Genomic DNA, 23878 nt, shown 5'->3' on the forward strand with positions numbered 1-23878 from the left:
CGATGACCGACCCCCCAACTTTGGCGGCCCAGAACTTCCTCACCAGACTACCCCTGACAGATTCAGGCGAACGTGCGTAATGCGTTCCTAAAGCTCTACAATTTAGGCATGGGGTACGACTCTGAGCCTCTGCGGCATCTAACCCTCTGCTGCACGCTTCCGTGTGCCGGAATGTGGGCTGCCCTGGATGACGGGCAACGGGGCCTCCGAGCCTGGACCATTGCGGGCGATGACACCCGCCATGGACACAATGCCGGTCCGGTGGGTATTGCCTGGGTATGCGCTGAAAGCAGGGCTCCTATCTTAATGTCTCCAGACATTAACCGGCCATTTTGGTCATTTTCTTGACGTTCCTCCTGGGGCCGAATCAGTGCTCGTATCTTGTAGATGCCCTCAGGCACCCGGCATCTACACATGCGTAGATGACCCTGACCGCGGCATCTACACTTAGGCCCCCAAGCCCCCCAAAACGTCTACGCTTCCCCCATTTTTGCGCCAAAACCGGCCAAAACCGTCTACACTGCGTAGATGCGTGGCACCCAAACCCAAAAATTTTTCTCCGCCTTCGGCGGATTCTGGGCAGATTTCTACAGTGTAGATGGAAGATACGAGCACTGGGCCGAATGCCTGGGCTAGCCTTTGTTGGCCGGGGTTTTGTCCGAATTCCCATGGTCCATGGAGCCCCCAAACCGCCATATGCCCAGACAAAAGACGGCGGCCAGCCGGCTGTTATTGTCAGCTAGACATGGTTCTGAAAACAAGATACAACCCCTGGCTGAAAGCATGAAACCGACTTCAAGCTGTTTGGCACCACCTCTACGTTGTTACTTTTCTTGCACTTTAGCAGCTGATCCGGGCCAGAGGCGGAGGCCGGAGGACGCGCAAACCCCTTTGCCAGCTGCTGCAATCCCAGTACACTTCAGACCCCGATACCCGGGACTGGCCTCAAAGCTGGCGCACCATTCCTTACAGTCTCTGTTGTATGGCCTGGAGCCGGCAAGTGCATGTACGTACACCAGGATTGCGCTTTGCCCCGCTTTCTCTCTTCCGTGTCACACACACCGAACGTCATATCGGTCCGTCACAGGTCCGCCGCGCCATCTGTGTTATCTCCAAATGCTTAACGGCTGCCAACATCACGCGCACCTAATCGTCACGCATCATTCCCCAACGGGCACCGTAGCCACGTGGCCCAGCAGCCAGCTCGCCTGGCAACCGACTCACCCTAACCCCCTAACCCCCCCTGACACAGTTCCAACTCCAACCATCCCAGCCACGAGCCACCACGCTCACTTCTGAATGGGCTGGATCTTGAAGTGTGCGCTTATGAGCGAGAACACAAAGCACTTGATGTCCTGCACCAGGTAGTAGAAGATGCGCAGGCCGTCCGGGTCCTTGCTGTTCTGCACCTGCAGCACGCTGCCCAGCTTGGTGCAGGTGAAGGAGATGTGCTGGCCACCCTGGATCACCTCCAGCTCCTGTCTCCCAACGCGGTCGGGCGCCGGCCAGTTGTTGTCGTCTTCCTTGAGAATCTGCAGGAGGGATGAGGCAGGCACGCGTGCAGGTGTGGGGTGCAGGTGCTTAGCAGTAATGTCAGGGATGGCCGGGGGAGGCCATGGACGGGTTTCGGCGGGCTTAGAGTACCGTACTGCAGTACGGATGTAGCTTGTACTGAGCTGTCATGGCAGGTGAGGTTGAAGGGCAGGAAGAGTGCGGGCCACAGAAGGCACGGAAAAGTGCGGGGCGCAATGGGCGTCGCACCCAGGAAGCGGACGCCTGGTATGGACCGCGGCACGTCAGCCCCGTCGGTATCGGCCACCGCCTTCCTGCCAGTCCGCCTCCACACATGGACACGCCGCCAGCTGCTATCAAGCCATGGAGGGAAGCACCCAGCATGCAGCCCAGCCGTTGCGGGCGGGCGTGTACGCGTTCCGCACACCTGATCTCGCATCAATACACCCTCGTAAACCTTAGCCCCGCTCCTGGACTGCATCAAGAGGCTTGTGTCGCCTTCCTCCCCCAAGAAGCCTCTCCCATGCATCGAGCCGCCTTATCGGCTTGACTGCGCGTTGCGAAGCTGCGGGTGCAGCGCCAGTGCTGGCTCCTCCGCTAGCCGTGTGTTCGTGCCAGCGCGTGTTATCGCGCGCTGCCCTGTTCGTCCCCCTGCCCGCTTGATGCCTAAGCAACAGCTTACCTCACTGTCCTCCACGATGCGCTTCAGCTCCTGAATCACCGACTGGCCCACGTACACCTCACTGCGCGCAGGGCAGGGCACACAGGGTTGGCCCCGGTGCCGAACTGCGCCCCCCCCCAAACTGTTGCCTCCCCATGTTTCAACCCCTTCAAGCAATTCGGTGACATAGAAACAGTGTGCAAGCCCAAAAAGAGAGCCGGGTGCTCGCACCGGGTAATGATCTCGTCGTTCTTGTAGTTTGAGTTGTTAGCGTAACGCAGCTGCAATGCAGGATGTAATGAGTTGCGTCACAGCCACATTCGGGTCGAAGTCCGTCACCGGAGCAGTGCTGGAGCCGCTCTCACCCGCCCATCCTTGTTGAACTCAAATTCCAAGAACTCGTGCCCGAATTTGCCCTTGTGGCCTACATAGTATCGAAGGTAAAAGTCATCGGCCATGGTGGGTTTCTGGAGTCAAGTAGAGATGCACAGAACGGAGGCGCGGTCAAAGCCTTTGCTTGTGTTTTAATGTGCTGGGTATGGCGCGATGAACATATACAGGTCGATATGAGCGGTGAATAGCGCTCAAGCGAGTGTGCGGAGAACAGGTCAATGGTGCATTGCAGGTGCCGGCACGACCTCGTCCCATCCTGGAGTGTGCGAAACACCTCAGCTGGGGCATAGCTGCAGGGGCTCAAGGGCTGGTAAGGGCAGAGGCTGGGGCGAAGCGGAGGGTGGGGGGAGAAGGGGCAAGCGCAAGGGTGAACACAGGCAGCCAGCGTGCCGAGGGGCGAGGGCGGGGCGCGATAATAGCATGTACACATTGCCTATGTGTCAGAGCTGCGAGCTTCCCATATAATAACGTGCGCACATTCGTCGCGCAGGCTACGGACTCCAAATAGCAGCAGACGATGGTGTGAGTGGAGGTGGCGCGGCAGCAAGCCCTATCCTAGTATAAAATTTACCTCTGTGCGGGCGTACAGAGACGAGGACATGGATCAATAGGTGTACCACATCGTCTTTTAACGAGGTTCTGGATGGGCGGGCCCGTTCAGCGTCTGTTGGCTTGGGCAACCCGCCCGGGCGTGGCCGCTCCCGCGTTCTCGACGTTCGGGGTACACGGCTGGCCCCGGCTGCTGGCAACATATGAGAACAGCAGCAGTTTACACAGCATACTAAGCGCCAGCGGCAGCAACTGGATCTGCAGCAGCAGCAGGAGCACTAGCAGCGCCAGCAGTAGCAGCAGTAGTGCAGATGCCGGGCAGGCCTTGGGACAGGAGGCCTCGTCGCTAGGTCGGAAGCAGCGGATCGTGTTCCTAGGGACACCTCAGGTGCGACCAAACACACCGGTGCTCCACGCAGCAAACTGGCAGGCGGGTCCATTTTGCATGGGCCGGCAATTTGGGCCTGCGGCTACCGTATAAGACTGAAGCAGGGTGACCGACGTGGAGGGTCTGCCCGCCTCTGTTGGGACTCATCCGCGCACCGCCATGGCGTTTGCATGCAGTCAGTCATTGAGCCCTGACATGTGCCGTCACCTGCATGAAGGTGGCTGCGCTGGTCCTGGAGCGGCTGCTGGCGGCGTCCCGGCTGCCGGGCAGCACCTTCGAGGTAGGCGTGTGTGGGCTAGGCGTGTGTGGGGCCCGGGCCGGGCTCTGGGGTCGGCAACAGAGGGCTCATGTAATTAGTACCAGACCGGTAATTCAGTAAGGAGAGATTTAGAGGAGTCCAGGGGGAACCTCAGGTTGCGGGCGTCTTTGACTGGGGGTTGGCGCATGGTGCACACGGTGTGCAGGTGGCTGCGGTGGTCAGTCGGCCCAGCAGGCGGCACTGGCTGGAGCGGGAGCGGGAGCGAGACGCGGCGCGAGAGCGGTCAGCGGCAACGGCACTAGCACCAGTGGCGGAAGCATCGGGGCCGCAGGCTGCAGGGGGCGGCGGGGCGACATGTAGCAGGGCGGGCAGCGAAGCGGCAGTGGCGCAAGCGACGCCAACGGAGCAAGCGGCGGCGGCGGCGCCAGGGCGTGGCAGTTATGGGCCAGAAATACAGGGGCAACACGGGAGTAGAGGTGCTACTGCGGCACATCAACCCATCCTGTCAGCAGGCGCGGCAGTGGCGGCGGCAGCGGGGCCCAACTGGTCCCGACACGGGGCATCGGCGGTGGAGCGAGTGGCGGCGGCGGCTGGGCTGCCGCCCGACCGCATCATGTGCCCTGTCAGTGCCAAGGAGGCGAGTTCACCTGCTCATGCGGGGCAGGAGCCATGCGTTAGCGTTGGGTGGGATGAGCGATGTTGAAATGAGCTTGGTGGCGGACGCGGCGGCGGACACGGCGCAGGGGCGCAGGGGCACGTACAAGGCTGCCCGGGCATGGCTCCCTCCCTGCCGCTCTCCAGGCCTCCCCATTCTCGCCCACCGTACTCCTCCATCCACTTCACACCACACCCCACAACCCGCTCACGCCCGCTGGCGCCCGCAGCCCGGCTTCCTGGCGGCGCTGGCGGCGCTGCAGCCCGACCTGGCTGTGACGGCGGCGTACGGCGCCCTGCTGCCGCAGTCCTTCCTGGACCTGCCGCGGTGCGGCACACTAAACATCCACCCCAGCCTGCTGCCCAAGTGCGTGACGGTGGAGGCACTGGGAGAGGGGGTGGCGCGGAGTTGGTGTGTGGCGGGGATGTGTGCGAGTGGGACAACACTGTCCGGCATCGCCAGTGCAGGAAAGTTGCCCGCTCTGTGCGTATGTGCGGCGCAGGTACCGGGGAGCGGCGCCGGTGCAGCGGGCGCTGCAGGACGGTGTGGACGTCAGCGGCGTCAGTCTCGTGTTCACAGTGCTCAAGTGCGACGCAGGGCCGGTGCTGGAGCAGCAACAGGCGAGCGGTTGTGTGTTTCCCTGTGGCGGGCAGGGATGGGCAGGGAGCGGGAGGAAGGGCGCGAGGAAGCAGTCGTGTGTATATCGCTTTCAGGCTCCGCAGGATCGAAGTGAGGAGGGCGCCTGAAGAGCCCGCCGTGTGGCCAGGACTACACGCTCCACACATGCGCCCGTCTCCACTTCCCACTCCATGCTGTTCCTTCTGGACGTCGGCCCTTCATACTTGTGATTGGAGCACTCCATTCTTCACATGAACGGCTGCTCCTTCGCCCCATTACCCCACTTTCCACTGTGGTCTCCTTCCATGTGTGCCGCAGGTGCCGGTGCCCCCAGACGCCCAAGCGCCGCAGCTGAGCGAGCAGCTGTTCGAACTGGGTGCGGACATGCTGCTGCGACACCTGCCCGCCGTGCTGCAGCGGGGCCGCGCGGCGGCAGAGGGCGCGGCGCGGCAGGATGAGGCGGAGGCTACGTACGCGCACAAGGTGGGCGGCCGGGGGTAGCCATGGGCGGCCGTGGGCAGCGAGGATATTAGCGGAGGGTAGCTGTGGGCAATTAGGGGGGTTCGCGTGGGGAGTCGGGTGTGGTGGTCAGAGCGGGGGCCGGCGACTCCAGTATGCGGTTCAGGCGCACGCGCCTAGTGGCTCCCAGTCGGCACTAGGTCGGCGCCCATGGTTGGCCCCCATGCAACTTCGTTGACGCTCTGCGCACACTTGACGCTCTGCCGCACCCCACATGTGGTCACCGTGTTGCCGCACTGTGTTTAAGCCAGGCACGTTGCTGCCAGCAGCCTCCAACCGACGCAACCGCTCGCACGCCCGCCGCCACAGATCCTGCGCCAGGAGGCCTATCTTGACTTCCGCCTGACCGCCACGCAGCTGCACAACACCGTGCGGGCGCTGGCGGGCTGGCCGGGCGCCCGCGCCACACTGCTACTGGAGGCCAAGGGCACGGGTGGGTGCAGGGCTGCATGCGGGGCGGGCAGGAGGGGGTAGGGGGAGGTGGAAAAATGCAGATGTGCGAGGCAAGGCCTGGGGGCACGGGAGCCGGCAGCGTTTGTGTGCCCGAGCCCAAAGTTCAAGTCCTGAGAGGGGGAGGTCTTTACTTCTCGTGCTTCCCACTGCCGTACCGTGCGGTTGCAGGCACGCGGGACCCCATTGAGATCAAGATCCTGCGGACGCGTGTGGCCTCAGCTGACCAGTTGCGGGCCCACGCGCGCGCCCGCCATCCGCCACACGCTACCCAGCAGCACCACGCTCTACACAGATCGCGCCAGCACCCTCAGAGCCACCACGCCCGCACTGACGCTTGTGGCACGCCTGCGGCCACCGTGCCGCCGCTGCCACCGGGCGCCGCGGCGCAGGTGGTGGTCACGCCAGCCGGCGAGCTGCTGGTGCCCTGTGGGGACGGCTCACTGCTTCAGATATTGGAGGTGAGCCTGGGGGCGGAAGCGGCACATGCCGTGCCTGGGAGCCTGGCGGCTTTGCTGGGGAAAAGGTTGCTTGCACAATGTGTTGGAAGATAACACGGCGCGTGTGGCTGCTGGGTGGCGTTGCAGGTGGGGCGGAAGAGCGGCGGCGTGGGCACAGCGACTGCCCCCAGCAAGAGCCTAACCGCAAAGGAGTTTGTGGCGGGCCTGGCGCGACGGCGGCTGTATGTACCGGTTTGCACAGGCACCGGCACGCCCGGCGGCAGTGGCAGCACTGGCAGTAGCAGCAGCGACAGCAGAAGTAGCCGCAGCAGCAGTAGCAGCAGTGGCGCCGGTGCAAACTGTTGAGCACAACAGCCCTGCGCCTCCAGCTGCAACGGGCAGGGGCGCATTATGTTTGAGGGCGAAGGTCACAGTGCGTTGGTGCGGACTCTTGGCCGTGTGTGGTCGTGCGGAGTCAGGGGCGGGTGTCTTGCAAAATGAGCCGGGAAGGCATAAACCTTCATCCTGGGACAGCTCCGACTAACCCCCAACTAACTCGTGTACGGCATCCCAACCCCCCTCAGCCGTACAGGAGATAGCGTGGCAGTCGGCAGCTGCACGAGTGTGAGCGGGTAGTTGTACGGAGGCCCGGCTCGGAAGCTACCTGACTGTAGTGATGCACACGGGCAGTTGGCGCTAGTCGGCAGGCGCGCGAGTGGGAGCTGGCAGTTGGGATCACACGCGTGTGGGAAGCTGCGTCTGAGCACGGTGGAGCACGGCGGAGGCTGGCGGTTGGCGCGGCAATCGGGCTGCAAGCAAGTAACGTACCGTCCCGTGCAGTGGCGCATCCCCCTATACCCCACACGTAAAACGCTGCGAATGAGAAGGCATATTGGGCAAGAGCAGGCTGGTGCGCGCTATTACTGTACCGACGTTGGTAGCTGGCGCGGGAGCGGGCTGCGTGGCCGCTGGGCCGCTGTGGCGTTTTGATGCGCATTCTTCACGCTCCGGGCGCCCGGCCAGGCGATGCCAACACAGATAGTGCGACGCCACAACGTGCGATTGCGAAGAGAAGTAGCGCACCTGCAGGCAGGCGTCCAGCGTCCACGGATGAGCGCCGTAACGGTGCCAAGCGTAATGCGACAGAGTGCAGCAAAGCAACGGCCGGGCGGTACAGTGACAGGCAAGGGCAAAAACAGGGCGCGAAAGCGCAGAAGAGGGGGACCGAGGAGTACGGAAGGGGACACAAACTGCAACCCCGCCCACCCGCGGCTTACAAGCCGAGCACCAAAAAAAAACAGACCGCACGCGCGTGTGCGGCCGCGCCTGCCTGTCCCGCCCGCGAACCACACGCAGCTGACGTACGCCCGTTCACGCCGCAGCCCCAGCCCAGGACCTGACCCGCACCGCACGTGCGGCAGCACGCGCATGACCGTCCGTGACGCCCAGCAAGGAACACCGGCGCGGCCGCTCCCAGACCGCAAAGCGGTACAGGGCGACCGTGACCGGCCCCCACCCATAACACCTACTACATGCAACCGTACCGCTCGGTACCGCTGCCACCCGTTGCAACCAGCCGCCGCCCGAGTGCTGGTCCACCGCCGCTGGCTGGAGCTGACGGGCCGCCGGGGGTCACGTCTGTGGCTGCTGCTAGCAGACGGACATGTCGCTGAGGCTGGCGTCGGAGGCAATAACACTGCCGCCATCAATATCATCGTCGCTGTCGTGCCATTCCGGGTGACCGCGTCGTACACCACCCAATGCGGCGTGAACACATGCCCTTCAAAACACGTTCCTTGGCTTGGCCCCAACGGTTTATCTCAGCAGCATGCAAGAGTCTCAACTGTGGTGGTCAAGTCAGCGTTACAACGGCAGGCAGCGCATTGAAGAACAGACGCCCTGCTGTCGAGTTCGAAACTCCGGGGGGGGGGGCGCCACCGCGAACGCCACATCCTACCTCAAACTCAGACATCGATCTCACCTCAAGCTTGTGGTACCCCTACTTACTCATGCATCCTCCCTCCCATTCTAGTGCGTGTGTGGCCTCACGAGGTCCGGTCCCATTGACGCCCACCCTTACGCCCAACTGCAGCCGCGCCCAGAAGCCATCCGCGCCGCACTTCATTTCTTCCTTGACCTTTCTCCGCCGTGCCGGTTGCGTTATCCCATACACCGGCCCCATCCCTATAAATACTTGTCGTCATTCACGCGTGAGAAATTCAGCTGAGAAGGCAGCCACCTCAGCACATCCTTGCCTTACACGGAGTTTGTCGCATTCAGGTCAACAATCACCTGGCACCCACCGGCCCATCCCGCGCCATGCAAGCCCGGCTTGTGCCCTCACGCGACGCCTGCCCGGCCGCCACCGGGGACGCTAGCGGCCGCTGGCGCGGGCCAGCCAGCGGTGCCTCAATGCCTGCGCAGCTGAAAACCTCTTGCCCAGCAGCCGCTGCCGCAGCTCCTGGCCCGAGTCCTCCAGCGGAAACGACAAGTGGCTCATCAGCTGCTCCGCCACCATCCGCATGTCCGACTGCGCCGTGTACTTGCCATCGTCCAGCGTGCGCTCACTCCAGAACGGCAGGGGAAACGGCTCCTTGCTGCGGGCAATAACAATTGAAATGCGCGGACGAGGCATTGTTATGCGTCCGCATGCTGTTCTGAAACGCAGCTTGGCAAAACGCGCCGCAAGCCACGACCAGCAACTGGTGGGACTCAACAGGCACTATAACTCGTAAGCTGCCAACGCATGCGCTCACCTGCAGTCACACCCCTCCTGGCCTGCGTGCTCCAGGTCAATCAGGAGCCAGCGCCTCTCAGCGGGCAGGAAAATGACGTTGGGCCAGCGCACATCGCGGTGCACATAGCCTGCACGCGCCGTGCAAGGGACCAGGGTGACAAGCAGGCCGGCAACGCCCTAAAGCCGGGCCGCCGCCCAGGCAGCCGTCGTTGCGAGTTGCACATGATCAGGACAGCGGCACCAGCGCTTTTTGAAACCAAACCAAAGCTGCTGTTGACTCATAACGATCGCACCTTCGCTGTGCAGCGCCGCCAGGCCGCGCAGCACGCCCAGCACGGCGCACGCGAGGTCGGACTCCGTGGCTGGCGGGCCCATGCAGGGCTGACCCACCGGGGCCAGGTGAACGACGTAGGTGTCGTCATGCTGCTGCAGCCGCGGGCCGGCAACCCCGTTCACGTCGCACGCCTGGATGATGCTCAGCCTGTGCTTCTGCTCCGACATCTTGCCATAGAGCTCTTGCAACAGCTTAAAGCTTGTGTAGCGCGCGTGCAGCGAGAACTGCCGAATGGACTTGCGGAAGAAGCCTGGAGCGGCGGGGCAATGTGAGCGTGGCAATTTGTGTGGACGGTAAAGGGCGCAAGTCTCAAGCAGGGCGTCCGGCGAACTAGAAATCTTACCAGCAAGCACAGAAACCGAAAGCAATCAGGAGAGGCAACGAATGCAGGAATGCAACTGGCTGGGAGCAAAGTATGAGCCGATCTGTATGAACGCAGCGGCCTTCGCGCACTTACCCGGCAGCAGGCAGTAGGTGCGCAGGCCGTCCGGCGAAGACACGACTTGCCCCATGGCGATGGGAGCGGTCGGCCCCTGCGACGCGTACCCGGCCAGCAGCCGCCAGATGTTGAACGAGGCAGTCAACGCCTGCAGCCGGGCCGGCGCCGTGGCGAGGTCCATTATGCCGCTGATTGGCGTCGCCTGCACCCCACCAGACCTGTTAAAGTAAACAAGGCCAGTACGTGGCATCTGGGCGCATTGATTACTGGCCCGCAACACCAGGTTCGGCACGGCATACCGGTTGGTATGGTTACTCGCAATCGGCCCAGCAAAGACTTCAGGCGAACACGTACCCGACATGCTCGATGCAGAAAAACTACAACGGGAGAGGCACAGCACACAGGACGGGGCAGGTTAGCATCGGTTACACGGTTACACAACCAGTGCCTGACGGGTGTACAGACGTGCGCTAGACACCCGGCTGTAAAGTAAAGATTGCAGGCGCACCTGGAGCACGGCGCCTGCCGCGGCGTAGGCCAGCATGCTGGGCAGCGGCGTGTGCGGCAGTAGGCCCGCTGCCCATGCATCCGAAACCTTGGTTGTGAGCTCTTGGACAGCGTGCTGCAGCTCGGACGCCGCCGCCTTTTCCTCTCCTTTTAGCAGCAGAACGCCGTTGACCCAGGCCAGGAAGTCGGGCCGCAGGCTCCCGGCTGTACGAAGCAGAGAAGGCCCGAGGCAGGCATCGAGGGCAACGTGGGTGTATGAGCGGTTGGCGCAGCAGGGGCGCGGGTGCAGGTGCGGGAGCGCCACAAGAGTGTGTAGGAATAGATTTCGTGACCTACAAGTAGTGCGCATACCCTGACAGGCACTCACTCGTCGCTCCGCTTGTGTCAACCCTGTTCCGGTCCATGAGGATGGGCGGCCCAGGCAGATACCTCATGACGAGCCGCAGCGTATCCTCCAGCACTGCACGGGTCGTGTGCCCCGTGTACATCTCCGACCCGACAAGGGGCTTGAAGTCCACCATCACATGCCGCACGTGCGCTGCAAGCGCGTCGGCAGACGCAGCCTGTGTGTGAACGGAAACACACATGCAGCTCACGACCGTCCATCCGCGGTCGTGCGAGCAGACATGCATGGAGCTCAGTCGCGCAGCCAGCGTCAACCATTTCCTCCTACCTCCGAGTCGTCCGTTGATACCAACGGCCCCCGCAGCTCCGCATTCTGCTGGAACAGCCACCGCGCAACCGAGGCCGGCAGGGGCAAGCCCGGGGTAATGCGCTCCGCCAAGCGCTCCCTGAGCGCCTGAGGGCCCCTCCACAGAGTGTCCGCCGCGAACGGGGGGAGACACGCGCGAAGGCGTGTTGCCGTCATGTCGTCCGCTGCTGCATGTGCAGCGCGGTAGTATTGAGCAGGTGCCGCAGGATGCGCAAAGTCAAATAGTTGTACTATGCACCTGGCCCTCAACACATTCCTTCGACCAAACCCGACCCAAACCATTGTTGAAGCTCATCCCGCACAACTCTCCGATGCCGCTCCGCGTCCGAAGCCTCGTCCCAGACCCAAGCGGATCCTGTCACGATCATGCCCACAAATCCGCTCCCTTAAGGATTTCAGGTCAGAACTCAGACAACGCACGGTTTGAAGCTATACCGAGGAACGTTTCGTGGAAAGGAGACGAACCTGGATGGTGGCCCCGCCTCACACTGACTGGCACTTTCTGATACCCCGAGCGCGCCACGCCGCACCCCGCAGCCCCCAACAAGTACCAATGTGCCGATGCCCACCCTGAAATGCTCACCAGCAGCGCTGTTCACGATAGCTCAAACATGTACAAACTACACTGCCGCGGGACAGTCGAGCCGGCAGCCCTGGGCTAGCACAACCAACTCACCGGCTCCAGCCGCGCTCCCCGCACCGAGGCCAGTCGCCGAGGCTGCAGGACGGGAGCGGTCGGGGGACACACGAGATATGTTGGTGCGGGGTTGCTGGGTGCGGGGTTGCTGGGTGCGGGGTTCCGCAAGTTTCCTAAAAACGAAGGCCCTACCGTAACTCTCTGGTGTGTGGACAAGCATCAACCCAACGTTACCACACCCCCAGCACGCGACCTCAGGATCACCTACCCCTCTGCACCGCAACGATGTGGTCGACGAGCGCGAGCGGCAGCCTCGCTGCACGTAGGCTGTCCGCGCGCGCTTCTCGCAAATCTTCCAGCGTTCTGTCGCCAGGGCGCCAGTAGTTCAACATAAAACACACAAAAGAAACCAAACAATAGCAATATATCCACCAGGTTCAGGTCCACTATATAAGTTTAATTTTGCGTCCTTACTGGTATCGCTCGCGCAAGAGGATGTTGAGATCTTCCTCGTTGAACTTCTCCGCCCTCGCGCCGAGGTCTCTGAGCGCACACCGCAGCTGCTGGCGGCTCTGCTCTGTAGGCTGCATAGTGAAAGGTCAAGTCAAGGACGCGAGGAAGTTCGACGAATGTGCTGTGCTGTTTCCAGTGGATTGAGTCGCTCCAAGAGGGAGCCTCTAGGGTCACAGTCCTACGATATGTTTCCAAACAGTCCCTCCAGTACTCTAGAGTGTGTGTAGCAAACCATCATCGGCAGGGATGGGGCGGAATTTTTTCTGCCAAGTGCTTCGCTTGGGCAAACTTTCTGCTTATATTTGCTCTTGTGAAAAACTTTGCCATCCCGTGCTCGCTAGACTGTGCCGAGATCTCCTTGGGCGCGCAGGCCGCATGCGCTCAGACTCAGACTGAGCCGCGCTCGGCCATCTAATCCGATTGGAGGAGTCGAACGGGGACAACACCTGCTGCTGACATGTTACTTGTCGCGATTGGGGAAGGGGACCTCTTGGTGAGCAACCGGGGCTCCTTGACGGTTTGCTGGCCCAGTGTGCCCCAGGCATCCGTGCCTTCCCCTCGCGTCTATTGGAGGTGCTGCGAGGTACGTGGGCTGATGGTGTATATCAGTAAGTGCTTGCCTAGGCTTGGGCTGGGTTTGTGCCCCTTGGTAGGTGTGCGACACTTCCGTAGTAGCTGTGTATCTAGCTGTGTATCTAGCGCTAGTAGCGCATGTCCGTAACCAATGTGGGGTGGTGATGATAAACACCGATTTTAGGAGTCGACTAGGCCTTCTTGCCCTTCATGCCCGCCGAAATGGCCTTCTTGTGCGCCTCGGACAGCGGCACGCCCTTGTGGGCCGCCGACATGGCTGCTGCACCCACCTTGCCCAGCGCGTGGGAAGGAACTTGTTCACAGCCTCGACGTCCAGGCGCGTCAGCTGCTCGTCAATAGTGGTCAGCGGCATGGTGAAGTGATGTGTATACTGGTGTCTAGAGTAATGGAGGACAAAGCGGTAGGCGGTTGTCACTGGCGGCACTGCTATCCTCATTCGCTCCTGCCTCATCATTCGCCACGGGCCCACGGGTCCACGGGTCAGGCCAAACGTTCAATGCCAGGAGTTTGTCAACTCCTTAAAAAAGTGGTTAGGGCGGTTGGCCCTGAAGATCGCTGGGGACGAGTTTCTAATACCTCGGAGGTGTGGGTGGCGGGGGCGCGTGTACCCCTTGGACAGAGGTACCGTGTCACATGGTGCAACCGGTTCTGTTTCACCCTGAGCTATTTACCACATGTTAAATGCATCACAATACGTCTGTGGTTAGGGCGGTTGGCCCTGAAGATCGCTGGGGACGAGTTTCTATTACCTTGGAGGTGTGGGTGGCGGGGGCGCGTGTACCCCTTGGACAGAGGTACAGTGGTAAGGTGGAGCTTCTGGTGATGGGCACCGCCGGTGGTGCAGGCTCATTGGTGCCTGTTGCCGGCGCTGCCGGGAGCACGGGGCCCGGCCCCGTGGCTGGTCCCCCGTTGCCCTTTAGATGGAAGGTTGTTGTGTCCGCCAAGTCCTTGGGTGTGCATTACGGGGACTGGGCGACCCCTACTCCCGAGGTCGCCTTTGCGGGCCGCGGTCACCAATAGCCCAAGTGATTCGACCTAGGTCAAAGATTGGGTTTACCGGACTACGAGCAAACAATTGATCGAAACCCCAGCGAGAACCACAGAAACGAATCAAAGTGAAACGCTCCGAAGTAGTTACAGGTAGTGGTCCTGAAGACAAGTGAGGCGGTCTTCCCTTGTACGGGAAAAGTGGGCTGAGCCCACACCACGTTCAACTACAAATCTAATCGCAGCGTGCGTGTCCTCGTCACTACACACGCTGCGCATCGGCACCTTGATGGTGCGTTCTAAACTTGTCATTTTGTCAGGGGTGTGGGACAGAGCCCCACACCCCCAACGAGTGCCGAGTTGTGCTTACGAGTGCCGAGTTGCGCTATAGGTTCCCACGCTGGATGCCGCCAACATAGTTTGTAGCATAGATGCGATAAACGAGGGCCTGGCGTGCTTTTCGGGCCTGGCTTGCTTTTCGGGCGACCTCGCGAAAGTCCAATTGTCCATGGACGCGCGAAGGCACTTCTCGCTCCGCCCGAATTTTCCCCGCCACCTATTTACATGCAATAGGTAATAGCAGGGTAGTTGTCCTAGCTAGTGGTCCTGAAGAAAATTGCGCATTTGCCGGTCTCCGCATTTGGCCGCGCCGCTGCTGCGTTGGCGTACGCGCTGGGCAAAGTATTGTATCATCTGGAGTTTCAGGGCTTTCCCAGGTTGCAAAACACTGTGAACGGCCTGCTGTCGCGTGTGGCGGCAGTGGTTGACCGGCGGTTGTCGCCGGCGGCGTATGCTGTCAAGTCCACTGCCCGCCCGGCAGGCGTTTCCCGAGAAATTATGCAGTTGCCGCCCGTGTGTTGCGGCTTTGGACTGTTGCCGTTGCGACAACATGTGCGCGCGCGTCATGCTGGGCTGGCAGTGCGGTGTGTGCTGGGCGCGTGTAGTTGGTTGCCGTATGTGCCGCCCTGGACGCGGGTCACCATGGCATGGCTTCGTCAGTGTCACGTGGCAGCTACGGCGCTTTGCCTGTTGGTGCCCAGTGACGACCAGCGTGTGTTGGGCAAAGCGGTACAGCCGGCGTGTGCATCGTTTCGGCGTCTTGTAGGCGCTATGGCCCATCTCCCCACGGTTACCCTGGTGGTGCCGCCGGAGGTGGGTGCGAGGGTGTATCGTGTACCGCTGTGGGGAATCCGGCTCTGACAGCGGGTGGGCAGCTTTTTCATGTTGCGTGCTTGCTGTGCCTGGTCTGCGTTGTGTCGGTGACCTGGTGGCGGCGCACGACGGCCTGCACGCTGTGCGGGACGCGTACGCCCGGCCTGCGGGCTGGGGTACTCGGATTCATAGCGAATGTGATCACATGTACCTGGTGAATGTTTGGCGGCGGGTGCTCGGATGGGGGCCGTGACGTCGGCTCCCCAGTCCCCTGCTGGGTCCGCCATCGGCTCGTGTGGCTGCTGACCGTTTTGCGGACGCGGTTGCACTGCTCCCCCCTGGCTGGGAGGCCGCCGCTCGTGCGGCCCGGTCTGCCCGCAGCGGTGCGGTTACCGCCCCGCCCCTGGAAGAATTCGTGCGCCACCTGGCGCGAGGTCTGGGGTGGGCGCAGCAGGATGGGCCGCCGGTTACGCTGATGCAGTACACTGTGAAGTTTGGTACTGACTGACAAATGGTGCTGCCACTGGCGGCCTTGCGGGCGAAGCATCTGGCATATGTTATTGACTCAGGTGTGGCGTCCGACGACGCGACTGGTGCCCTGGCCGCCTTTGCCGGGGCCCTGTCCCGCCTGTGGGCCTTGAAATGGGAAAACTGCAACAAAGAGGCCCTGTGGCGTGTGGCTGTGAACGCGTGTTGGGCCTTTCCTATGCATGCCGCCATGCGGGCACAGGGTGTGGTGGTGGCCGCGTGTCGGGCGTGTGGCGTTGATATGGATGCTGGCGACCGGCGGCATTACTTCTGGGACTGCCCCGTGGCGTGTGCCTTGAGGGAATGTCTGGGTATGGCGCTGGGTGCGGCACCGGAAGACTCACTTCTGGCCGTTGACCGAGCTTCTTTGTGGCTTGTGCGCCCGCCGCCCGGGCTGCTTTAACCTGTATGGGATGTCGTTTGCCTTGCTGCCCTGTCTGCTCTGGATGTTGGGCGGCAGCGTGTGGTGATGGTTGGGCTTCCGGCAGGTACTGTGTTGCCGTCGGCGCGTGTGCTGGCTATTGGTGTTGAGGTCGTGGCGGACTTTTGGGGCCGCCTTGGTAACTTTGTGAGCCTGGGTATTCCGCCGCGTGGTTGGGACGCTGTGCCTGCCACCCATCCCTTCCTGGCGCGTGGAGCGGGTGATCGTATGGTTTTGGTTTTGCCCGATGATGTGGGCTCTCCGCCGCCCTCGCCATGATCTGGCCGGGTTATTCGGTGGGGATGCCGTGGGTGGGAAGGTCGGCTGTTCGCCAGGGAGGAGGGTCGCTTTTTCTCTGATGGCCCTTTCTTGTGTCTCGTACCCACGGCTTGGACTTGTTGCGTGCCGCTGGCACGGACTTGTGCGGTTTGGGGCGCTGCCCTGTGTTACGCCGTCGGGCTTGGACGGACTGACGCCGAAATGTGCCGCTGGCACCGAGACTTACAGACGCAGATGTGCGCCCGTGGCTGGCGCACAGGCACAGTACAGACTGCTGCAGCTGCGCGAAATCATAAATGGCGCTCTCGTGAGGCAGGGCTGTCGGCAGACCCTAGGCCTGTCGTGCGTTGCTTTGCGTTGGCGCTACTGCCGAAAGACCTAAAAGAGGTGCTGGGCGTTACGTCACGGTGGGGCTCTGGCGGGCTTAGGCTTGGCTGGGACTCATGAGCGTAGCGTAAATGAGGTTGGCAGCCATGCGGGGAGAGGGCGGTTTCTCGTCGTGCCGAAGATAGCCCCTGGTGGCCTGGTCGGGCTGTCCCTCTGTGTAATATCGCATCCTTAAAACCCGCATCAACTGGCTTTCGGCATCTTGTGGGTTGCTGCGGCCTTTGCAACTGGATATTGGGCCAACTGGGTACCGGCCCGCCAAGCATGCAGGGCGGCCGGGCGCACAGGCGGTGCTCGTGTTGGCTTGCCTCTTGTCCCTTCGGGCGGAGCCCTTGCGGTCGCATTGGGGCCTTCTCGCCATCGGTTACCAGCCTCCAGAGCCCTCCAGAGCCCTCCAGAGCCCTCCAGAGCCCTCCAGAGCCCTCCAGAGCCCTTCAGAGCGCTTCAGAGCCCTTCAGAGCGCTTTAGAGCCCTCCAGAGCCCTTCAGAGCCCTCCAGAGCCCTCCAGAGCCCTTCAGAGCCCTCCAGAGCCCTTCAGAGCCCTCCAGAGCCCTCCAGAGGCCTGTGCAGATCCCTCCAGAGACTGAGCGGCTCTGAAACAGCCCGTGTCAGGAATGCCAGACCACCCTGGGAGTAGCAGGATTGCAGGAAGCCGCCTTTCTACGAAGCACTGGGAAAAAGCACTCTTTTGAAGACATTCATGCTCTTCCCGGCTTGCGTGTGTTGCAGGTACCAGCTGGTACCAGCTGAGGGCTACATAGAAACGTGCATGCGGGATAGCGCATCTCCTGCTCAAGGTGTTTGACCTGCACAACAGCACGCAGCAGACCAAGGAGACAGGCTTGCATCTTCCGGGCTTAAGCCACCTGGGCCACCGCCGCTGGCGAGAAGAGCTTTGCCACGTTCTCACCCACGGCACCCAGTCCAAAGACAAGGGGTGTCAGCTTTGTACAGCTGGAAAATGGGCTGAGCCCCTAGGAAGGCATGGGCCCGAACGAAGTCATGGGCGGCAGGGTTGCTTAATACGTGACCCTCTCTCCAGAATACGCGTATTAATACAGCGTACTAGGATTTGTAATACAATACGTTCAATTACGGTGCATAATACGTTGGGGGCGGGAATCATGGGAGCGGGCGGCGGGGGGTGTTGGGTACGGGGGGACCGATTACGGTAGACCGATCGCAACACGCATGCGCACTCGCAGGCCTCATGAGTGAAGCCTGTGAGGATTGCACGAAAAATATTCTGTCCTGGGGGGCCCGCTACAAAACTCGGACCTGCAGCTTCTCCCCTGCCAGAAATATTCCTCCCTGGCAGCCCAGGGCAGCCCTGGCGGAGTGGCGGCGCCCTGCAGGTCCTTTCATGCAAGACGCCTACACCCTTCCCCTACTCTTTCCTACTGGATAATACATGCTACTCGACGCCTATCTGCAGCGTGCTGGGGCATGCTGCACACGTACGGGACTAACGGGACTGCGGTGGGACATGCAGGACTGCCGACATGTCCGCCGAGCCGAAATGCAAATCGATCCAGGCCCAGCGAGCCGCTGCTGACTGCTATTTTGCTGAAATCTGATGCATAATATTCAAGTATTTGACATCGAAGTAGTTTCGCGGCGGCATAACGTGCTCGGCACGACCGTCCCCGCCCCACCCCGGCTGCCCGCACCCCCACCCCCCGCCCCTGCCAGCCGTCCTCGACGTATTTTAGAAACGTATTAGCCTCAGAATCCCTAATACAATACGTTTAATACATACAATACGTACGATACGTACTACGTACTATGCAACCCTGATGGGCGGGGTGACTACTGCAACCACATGATGACACCGGTGGCGCTGGCGATGCTCAGGTTGGTAACCGCCCGGCCTGAGAACGACAGCCCGGTGCGCATACAGCCCAGCAGTCAGCACAGCGTAACATGCAGACACAGCGATGACGTGGGGGCATCGAGGTTTATTCTCTCAGCGGTTACCGCCCCACGAGGTAACGTAAAGGCGCATCACTTCTTTGCGGCTCACCGCCCAAGCTCCTGCTGCCTGCTAGCCCTGGTGTCAACGACTGGACAAATTCGCATTTGCATGTGCAACTTCGTTAACGCATTCCCGGTAACACGATGAGCTTTGGGCCCATGCCGATGCTGCACCGGAGGGATGCAGACCCAGCTCCCGCGTGAAGTCCAGCGGCAGGGGGCTGGGCACACATCCTGAGCCACTAGCTATCCCGCTGTGGCACGGCAGCCACATGTGTTGCTGCCGTGGGGGCAGGCGCGCCATTCCGACCGCGCGGCATACTTCCTGCGCCCGCACGCCGTCCTATGCTGCCGCAGCCCTCCCCCCCATGAGACATACCCAATGCCTTGCCTGTACCCAGGCGAGAACGATTTAGCAGGTCCGGACCAAATCGTGTGCCCAGCCGCTGGGCGGTAGCGACATGCTCTGCATCCCTCTGGCCGCATGAGCTTGGGCTCAGGACTCGGCCAGCCCCAACCTAACGCACGCGTGTCTGAATCCCACACGCCATCCACGCGAGTCAGGGGCCCCCTTGCCACCAGTCCCAAGCACTTCCTACCCCTATACCGCGTTCCATACCTCCCCGATGCCCGACATTCCTCGGGCTGGACGCGGGGCGAGAGCGACCTCGGGCGGGGCTCCTCGGGCATCCAGGGCTGGCGACAGCCATGGATCAGCAAGTCGGCGAAAACTCGCGCTATAGCTCCCCAAGCTAATTGCCGTCAACATAGTTTGTAGCATAGATGCGATAAACGCGGGCCTGGCTTGCTTTTTGGGCGACCTCGCGAAAGTCAATTGTCCATGGACGCGACGAAGGCACTTCTCGCTCCGCCCGAATTTTCCCCGCCACCTATTTACATGCAATAGGCAATAGCAAATACTAATACGTAGCAGTCGCGGTTTGTGCCAGTATGATACTTTTTGCCGACGCTTCGCCCCCCCCTGAGTCGCTTCGCTCCGGGGGCTCAGCCCAAAAAGCTACTTTTCTAGCGTGGTGGGGGGGCTCCGCCCTATGATGAGGCATTCGCAGGTGTGGACTTCATGCTGTCGCTGCACAAGGGGCAGCATGCTAAGGACACGCGCGTGGTGAGTGGGTTCAAGCCTGGTGACCGCGTACGATTGTTGGAGGCCACGGGGCTGTTCGACAAGGAGATGGCCACCTATTCACAGGACTTTTTTTACACCGTGACTCGGCAGAAGGGGTATAGGTTCGCCATGGAGGGCAAGCGACGCCTGCATAGCCCGTCGGAAATGCTGTTGGTGCGTGAAGTGACTACAGCGTAGCAGGCAGGGAGAAGCGCCAGGCAGAGGCAGCACAGGAGCAGCGCCAGGTGCGGCGTGTTGCGCGTGCTCTTGCCACAACTCAGCAGCAGGCTACACGCGCTATTGAAGCTCAAGAGGCACCACCAGCTGCGCCTGCAAACAAGCCTGCAGGCAAGCGTGGCAGCAGGAAGCGCGAGCAGGTGCGTGGCTCCGAGGACAGCAAATTTGTAAAGGGCAAGCTGCAGATTTTGGTGAGATTTACAGGGATTTGTAAAGTCTCTGGCCCTTTGGCGGTCTGGAACTGTGCACCGGCCGGCTCCGAAATTTGCACCGGGCGTGGCACTGGGTACCTGCGAGTGGCTGCCTGTGCGGCCTGTGCGCGATTCCCCTTTCCCGTCCCCCGCCCTTCCCCCGGCACCCGCCGCTCTCCCGCTTGCTACGCTGTATTGCTCTACACGAGAGCTACTACTTGGGCTTGAAAGCGGAGCGAACGGTGGGCTGGCGAGGGAGAACGCCAAACATGCACCGGGGCGTCGGCCGAAGTTTGCACCGGTCAGGCCCCGAACTTTGCACCGAAAAAGGGCCAGTGATTTTGCAAATCCCTGTATAGGATTTCCCAAGGCTGAATGGCTGCCCGCGGCTCAGCTGCAAGAGGAACTGAGCTCCGACGCTTACCGCGCGCTTAGCAAGGCGATGAAGAACTGACGCTAGTCGCTATTAACTAAAAAAGCAAAAAAACTAAGAATAGCCTCCATTGTTCGACTCCAGAGTTTCAGCCGAGTTTCCTCCGAGTTTCCTCCGAGTTTCCTCCGAGTTTTGACTGAGTTTCCTCCAATTTTTGACTGAATTTCCTCCGAGTTTTTGACTGAGCCCCCCCAGCGAAGGCTCCTGGGAGTTGAGCAGGGGTTTTCTTTCTTGCTGTGTGTGCGGTGTTTGTGCGCGGTGTGTGCGAGTGAGCTGCCTTTTGGGGCTGAGCCCCCCGGGCCGTTCCCGCCGCGTTTCCTCCCCGCATTCCACGGCATTTCATAGACGGCTACACATTCCTCCATCCTGGCATATTGTGGGCGCCGCCCAAGGCACCAGGAGTTCTTGGGGGCCTCCACCCACGCCCCAGTCCGTAGGGGCGTCGACGCGTCCCGACTTCCCAGGGGCTTCGGCCCCCCCCGCTGTCGTCAGAGGGGGGGGGGCGAAGCCCCCCCAAAACACCCCCGAGTTTCTGTGCCTCGCTCCTTTCGCCCCACAGCGCGGCGCCGCCCCCGCCGCACCAGTTTCAGTGCAGCCCCCTTGCGCGGCGGGGGTTGGCGCCCCCCGCCCCCAGCCGCGCCCCCCGCCGCGCCGGTCAGCCGCAGCCGCGTGTGAGCTCTGATGCAGCTCGATCATAGGTAGGAAGACTGACGCGCCGCCAGGGTTGCACAGTACGCAGTACGTACTAGTACGTACTAGTACGCCTCTCTTAATTGTTAGTACGTGCATAATACGCGTGGGGGGGGGGGGGAACGGGCAGCGGGTGCCGGGATGAGTGTTGGGAGGCGTGCCGGGGAGGGGTTCCAGCATGAGGCGTGGCGAGCAAGCGAGAGTTCAAGAACCAGGCTCTATCTCTCCCAGTCATCAGTCAATTATTACCAACTTCAGCCTCAGAACAACAGCCTGACTTATAGCAGACCGCGATGGCTTCAATGGCCGCCGACTTGGGCATGATATCAGCGAATGAGTGTGCCCAGCGGCATCAAGGCCTTCAATGAGTATCTATAAGCAAGACAATAGCATAGGGCAAGCGCCGAAGACTATAAGCGACGCGCGGCATGAGCAGCAGCAGCAGCCGGATGGGTCCTGAGACCCGAGATTGCGCTCATGTTCGGCTCGTGTGAAGAATTGTCGCAGGCTTACACCCACATCATGTATATTGAAGTCAAACTCTCTATAATACGATCAGCAAAGGAATGGCGTGCAAGCAACGCAACATCCCAACATCCCAACATCCCAGCGTATTATGGCGACGTACTAGCCCTTCCTCGCAACCGTATTATAGGCGAATTATGGCGTATTGTACTAAGTGAGGGCCGAATTACGTACTAATACGTATGAACTAAGCCAAAAGGCTAGTACAGTGCAACCCTGCGCGCCGCACCGGTGCACGCAGTGCGCCGCACGCGGCCATGTCCTCACCTGGCTGGATCACATCCCATGACATCCCACATGCCACTTCCCAGCGCGGCGGGGACGGCTGGCGCCGCCCCGCCGCGCCAGTTACAGTGCAGTCCGTGTGAATCCCGTCAAAGGAGTGATTGATGCAAACGGAATGCGAGTGCGAAACGTTCCAGACGGTGTTGTCAGAGCTAGCGGGCGGCAAGAAAAAGGCGTGAGCGAAGATGCAGCTCATGGAAAGGCGCAGCCCATGCATCCCGTCTGAGTTTACACGCAGCTCACACGCAGCTTCCCAGCCGGCACCACACGCAACTGCCAGCTCCCACTCGTGCGCCACGCCAACTGCCAGCCCCCCCCCTTGACGTCCGCCGTACACCTATGCACTCATGTCGCTTCGCAGCCGATCTCCCGCGCAACTTCCAGCTCCCAGCCGTACAGCTACCTGACTCATGCCAACGACCCGTGTGCGTGCCCCCAGGCTCGGCAGCTTCCCAGCCGGCCCACCGTACAACTACCAGCTCCCAGCCGCGGCACGGCGGCAGCTACCGAAACGCAACCAACCACAGCTCCTGTACGGCTGAGGAGGTTGGAGGTGCCGTACACGAGTTGGTTAGCTGATAGAGGTTACATGTGGGACGACAGCCGTGGACTAGCCAGGGCCCCAAAAACGTACGAGACACGCACGCTCACCCGAGGAGAGATCCCCGAATGACCCCCATGCTCCTCGCCTCCGGAGAGGGGAGGAACCCCAGGCCCGGCTCACCGCAAACGCTAGCGCTGCTCACCTAAGCCGTGGGTCGGCGTCATAAGACTACCTCTTGCGAGTCCCTAAGCTGACAAGCTAGGGTGAGGCCGGTGGCGAGTCCGCTGTTGGCCCTACCAAGATAACCCCTCCAACATCATCTGACGCTAGGAATGGGTGCTGGTTCGGGACAAGGTCCCAGCGGCGCGGAGGCCGACGCAGACTCACAAACGCAGCTAGCCGTGACCAGAAGTCCGCAATCACCTCCACACCTATCCTTCGCACGACAGCAACCTCCGCAGTCCGGTCTGCAGCATCACGGCAAGCGTAAAGGCGCTGTCGGCCGTTTTCCAGGGCCGCCACAGCAGCCAAGCACACGATGTCCCACACCGCCTGCGATAGCCCTGGTGGCGCCTGTACTAACCACAACTGGTTCCGTGTGATGTCCACATTCGCATGCTCCCGCATCACATCACGCAGAGCCTCCGCCACCACACAGTCCCAGAAGTGATGAACCCTAGCCCCAGCAGTCATCTGAGTCCCACACGGGCATTTCTCCAGGTCCGGTTAGCTGATAGAGGTTACATGTGGGACGACAGCCGTGGACTAGCCAGGGCCCCAAAAACGTACGAGACACGCACGCTCACCCGAGGAGAGATCCCCGAATGACCCCCATGCTCCGGTCCGGTTAGCTGATAGAGGTTACATGTGGGACGACAGCCGTGGACTAGCCAGGGCCCCAAAAACGTACGAGACACGCACGCTCACCCGAGGAGAGATCCCCGAATGACCCCCATGCTCCTCGCCTCCGGAGAGGGGAGGAACCCCAGGCCCGGCTCACCGCAAACGCTAGCGCTGCTCACCTAAGCCGTGGGTCGGCGTCATAAGATCGACCACGGCAGAGGTTGCTTAGCATCAAGTTGGTGTGTAACGTTGGTTCAGACCCGAGTTCGATCCTCCCCAAATTCGGTACAGGGGAAACCTCCGTGCGTATTCAAATCACGCACAGGCGCTCCGCAGGGACCGCACGGCTCTTCAGTCGT

General features: G+C 61.4%; 5 protein-coding genes across 9 annotated transcripts; 3 read left to right on the forward strand and 2 right to left on the reverse strand.

Moving 5' to 3' along the window:
* Positions 1 to 954: 954 nt before the first annotated feature.
* CHLRE_09g392692v5 (uncharacterized protein) lies at positions 955 to 2751 on the reverse strand. Its single transcript, XM_001694693.2, has 4 exons — positions 2539 to 2751; positions 2405 to 2454; positions 2195 to 2255; positions 955 to 1532 (listed from the first exon to the last, which is right to left on the reverse strand). The coding sequence occupies exons 1-4, from the start codon at positions 2629 to 2631 to the stop codon at positions 1290 to 1292; spliced, it is 447 nt and encodes a 148-aa protein (XP_001694745.1). The 5' UTR covers positions 2632 to 2751; the 3' UTR covers positions 955 to 1289.
* Positions 2752 to 3061: 310 nt separating this feature from the next.
* CHLRE_09g392729v5 (uncharacterized protein) lies at positions 3062 to 7683 on the forward strand. The gene is made up of 9 exons (XM_043065646.1): positions 3062 to 3503; positions 3721 to 3783; positions 3968 to 4399; positions 4647 to 4783; positions 4920 to 5037; positions 5354 to 5518; positions 5864 to 5987; positions 6176 to 6465; positions 6592 to 7683. The coding sequence occupies exons 1-9, from the start codon at positions 3210 to 3212 to the stop codon at positions 6808 to 6810; spliced, it is 1842 nt and encodes a 613-aa protein (XP_042921187.1). The 5' UTR covers positions 3062 to 3209; the 3' UTR covers positions 6811 to 7683.
* Positions 7684 to 8295: 612 nt separating this feature from the next.
* CHLRE_09g392766v5 (uncharacterized protein) lies at positions 8296 to 12511 on the reverse strand. Of its 4 annotated transcripts, XM_043065648.1 has the most exons (12): positions 12285 to 12511; positions 12079 to 12173; positions 11850 to 11891; positions 11442 to 11528; positions 11135 to 11340; positions 10829 to 11024; positions 10463 to 10665; positions 10309 to 10331; positions 9973 to 10172; positions 9475 to 9765; positions 9201 to 9309; positions 8296 to 9041 (listed from the first exon to the last, which is right to left on the reverse strand). In XM_043065648.1, exons 1-12 carry the CDS (start codon positions 12398 to 12400, stop codon positions 8819 to 8821), a joined length of 1791 nt encoding a protein of 596 aa, XP_042921190.1. In that variant the 5' UTR covers positions 12401 to 12511; the 3' UTR covers positions 8296 to 8818. The 4 variants fall into 4 exon arrangements, with proteins under 4 accessions (XP_042921190.1, XP_042921189.1, XP_042921188.1 ...); XM_043065649.1 differs by lacking the exon at positions 11442 to 11528 and having other exon boundaries at positions 11135 to 11337; XM_043065650.1 differs by lacking the exon at positions 11442 to 11528.
* A 130-nt stretch (positions 12512 to 12641) lies between these two features.
* Positions 12642 to 13913, forward strand: CHLRE_09g392803v5 (uncharacterized protein). The gene is made up of 2 exons (XM_043065652.1): positions 12642 to 12906; positions 13145 to 13913. The coding sequence occupies exons 1-2, from the start codon at positions 12781 to 12783 to the stop codon at positions 13277 to 13279; spliced, it is 261 nt and encodes an 86-aa protein (XP_042921191.1). The 5' UTR covers positions 12642 to 12780; the 3' UTR covers positions 13280 to 13913.
* Positions 13914 to 19411: 5498 nt separating this feature from the next.
* On the forward strand, positions 19412 to 20234 carry CHLRE_09g392840v5 (uncharacterized protein). 2 transcript variants are annotated; one of them, XM_043065653.1, is made up of 1 exon: positions 19412 to 20234. In XM_043065653.1, exon 1 carries the CDS (start codon positions 19727 to 19729, stop codon positions 19967 to 19969), a length of 243 nt encoding a protein of 80 aa, XP_042921192.1. In that variant the 5' UTR covers positions 19412 to 19726; the 3' UTR covers positions 19970 to 20234. The 2 variants fall into 2 exon arrangements, with proteins under 2 accessions (XP_042921192.1, XP_042921193.1); XM_043065654.1 differs by having other exon boundaries at positions 19572 to 20234.
* Positions 20235 to 23878: the final 3644 nt, after the last annotated feature.

The sequence above is a fragment of the Chlamydomonas reinhardtii genome, chromosome 9 (assembly GCF_000002595.2).
Source record: "Chlamydomonas reinhardtii strain CC-503 cw92 mt+ chromosome 9, whole genome shotgun sequence".
NCBI lineage: Eukaryota > Viridiplantae > Chlorophyta > Chlorophyceae > Chlamydomonadales > Chlamydomonadaceae > Chlamydomonas > Chlamydomonas reinhardtii.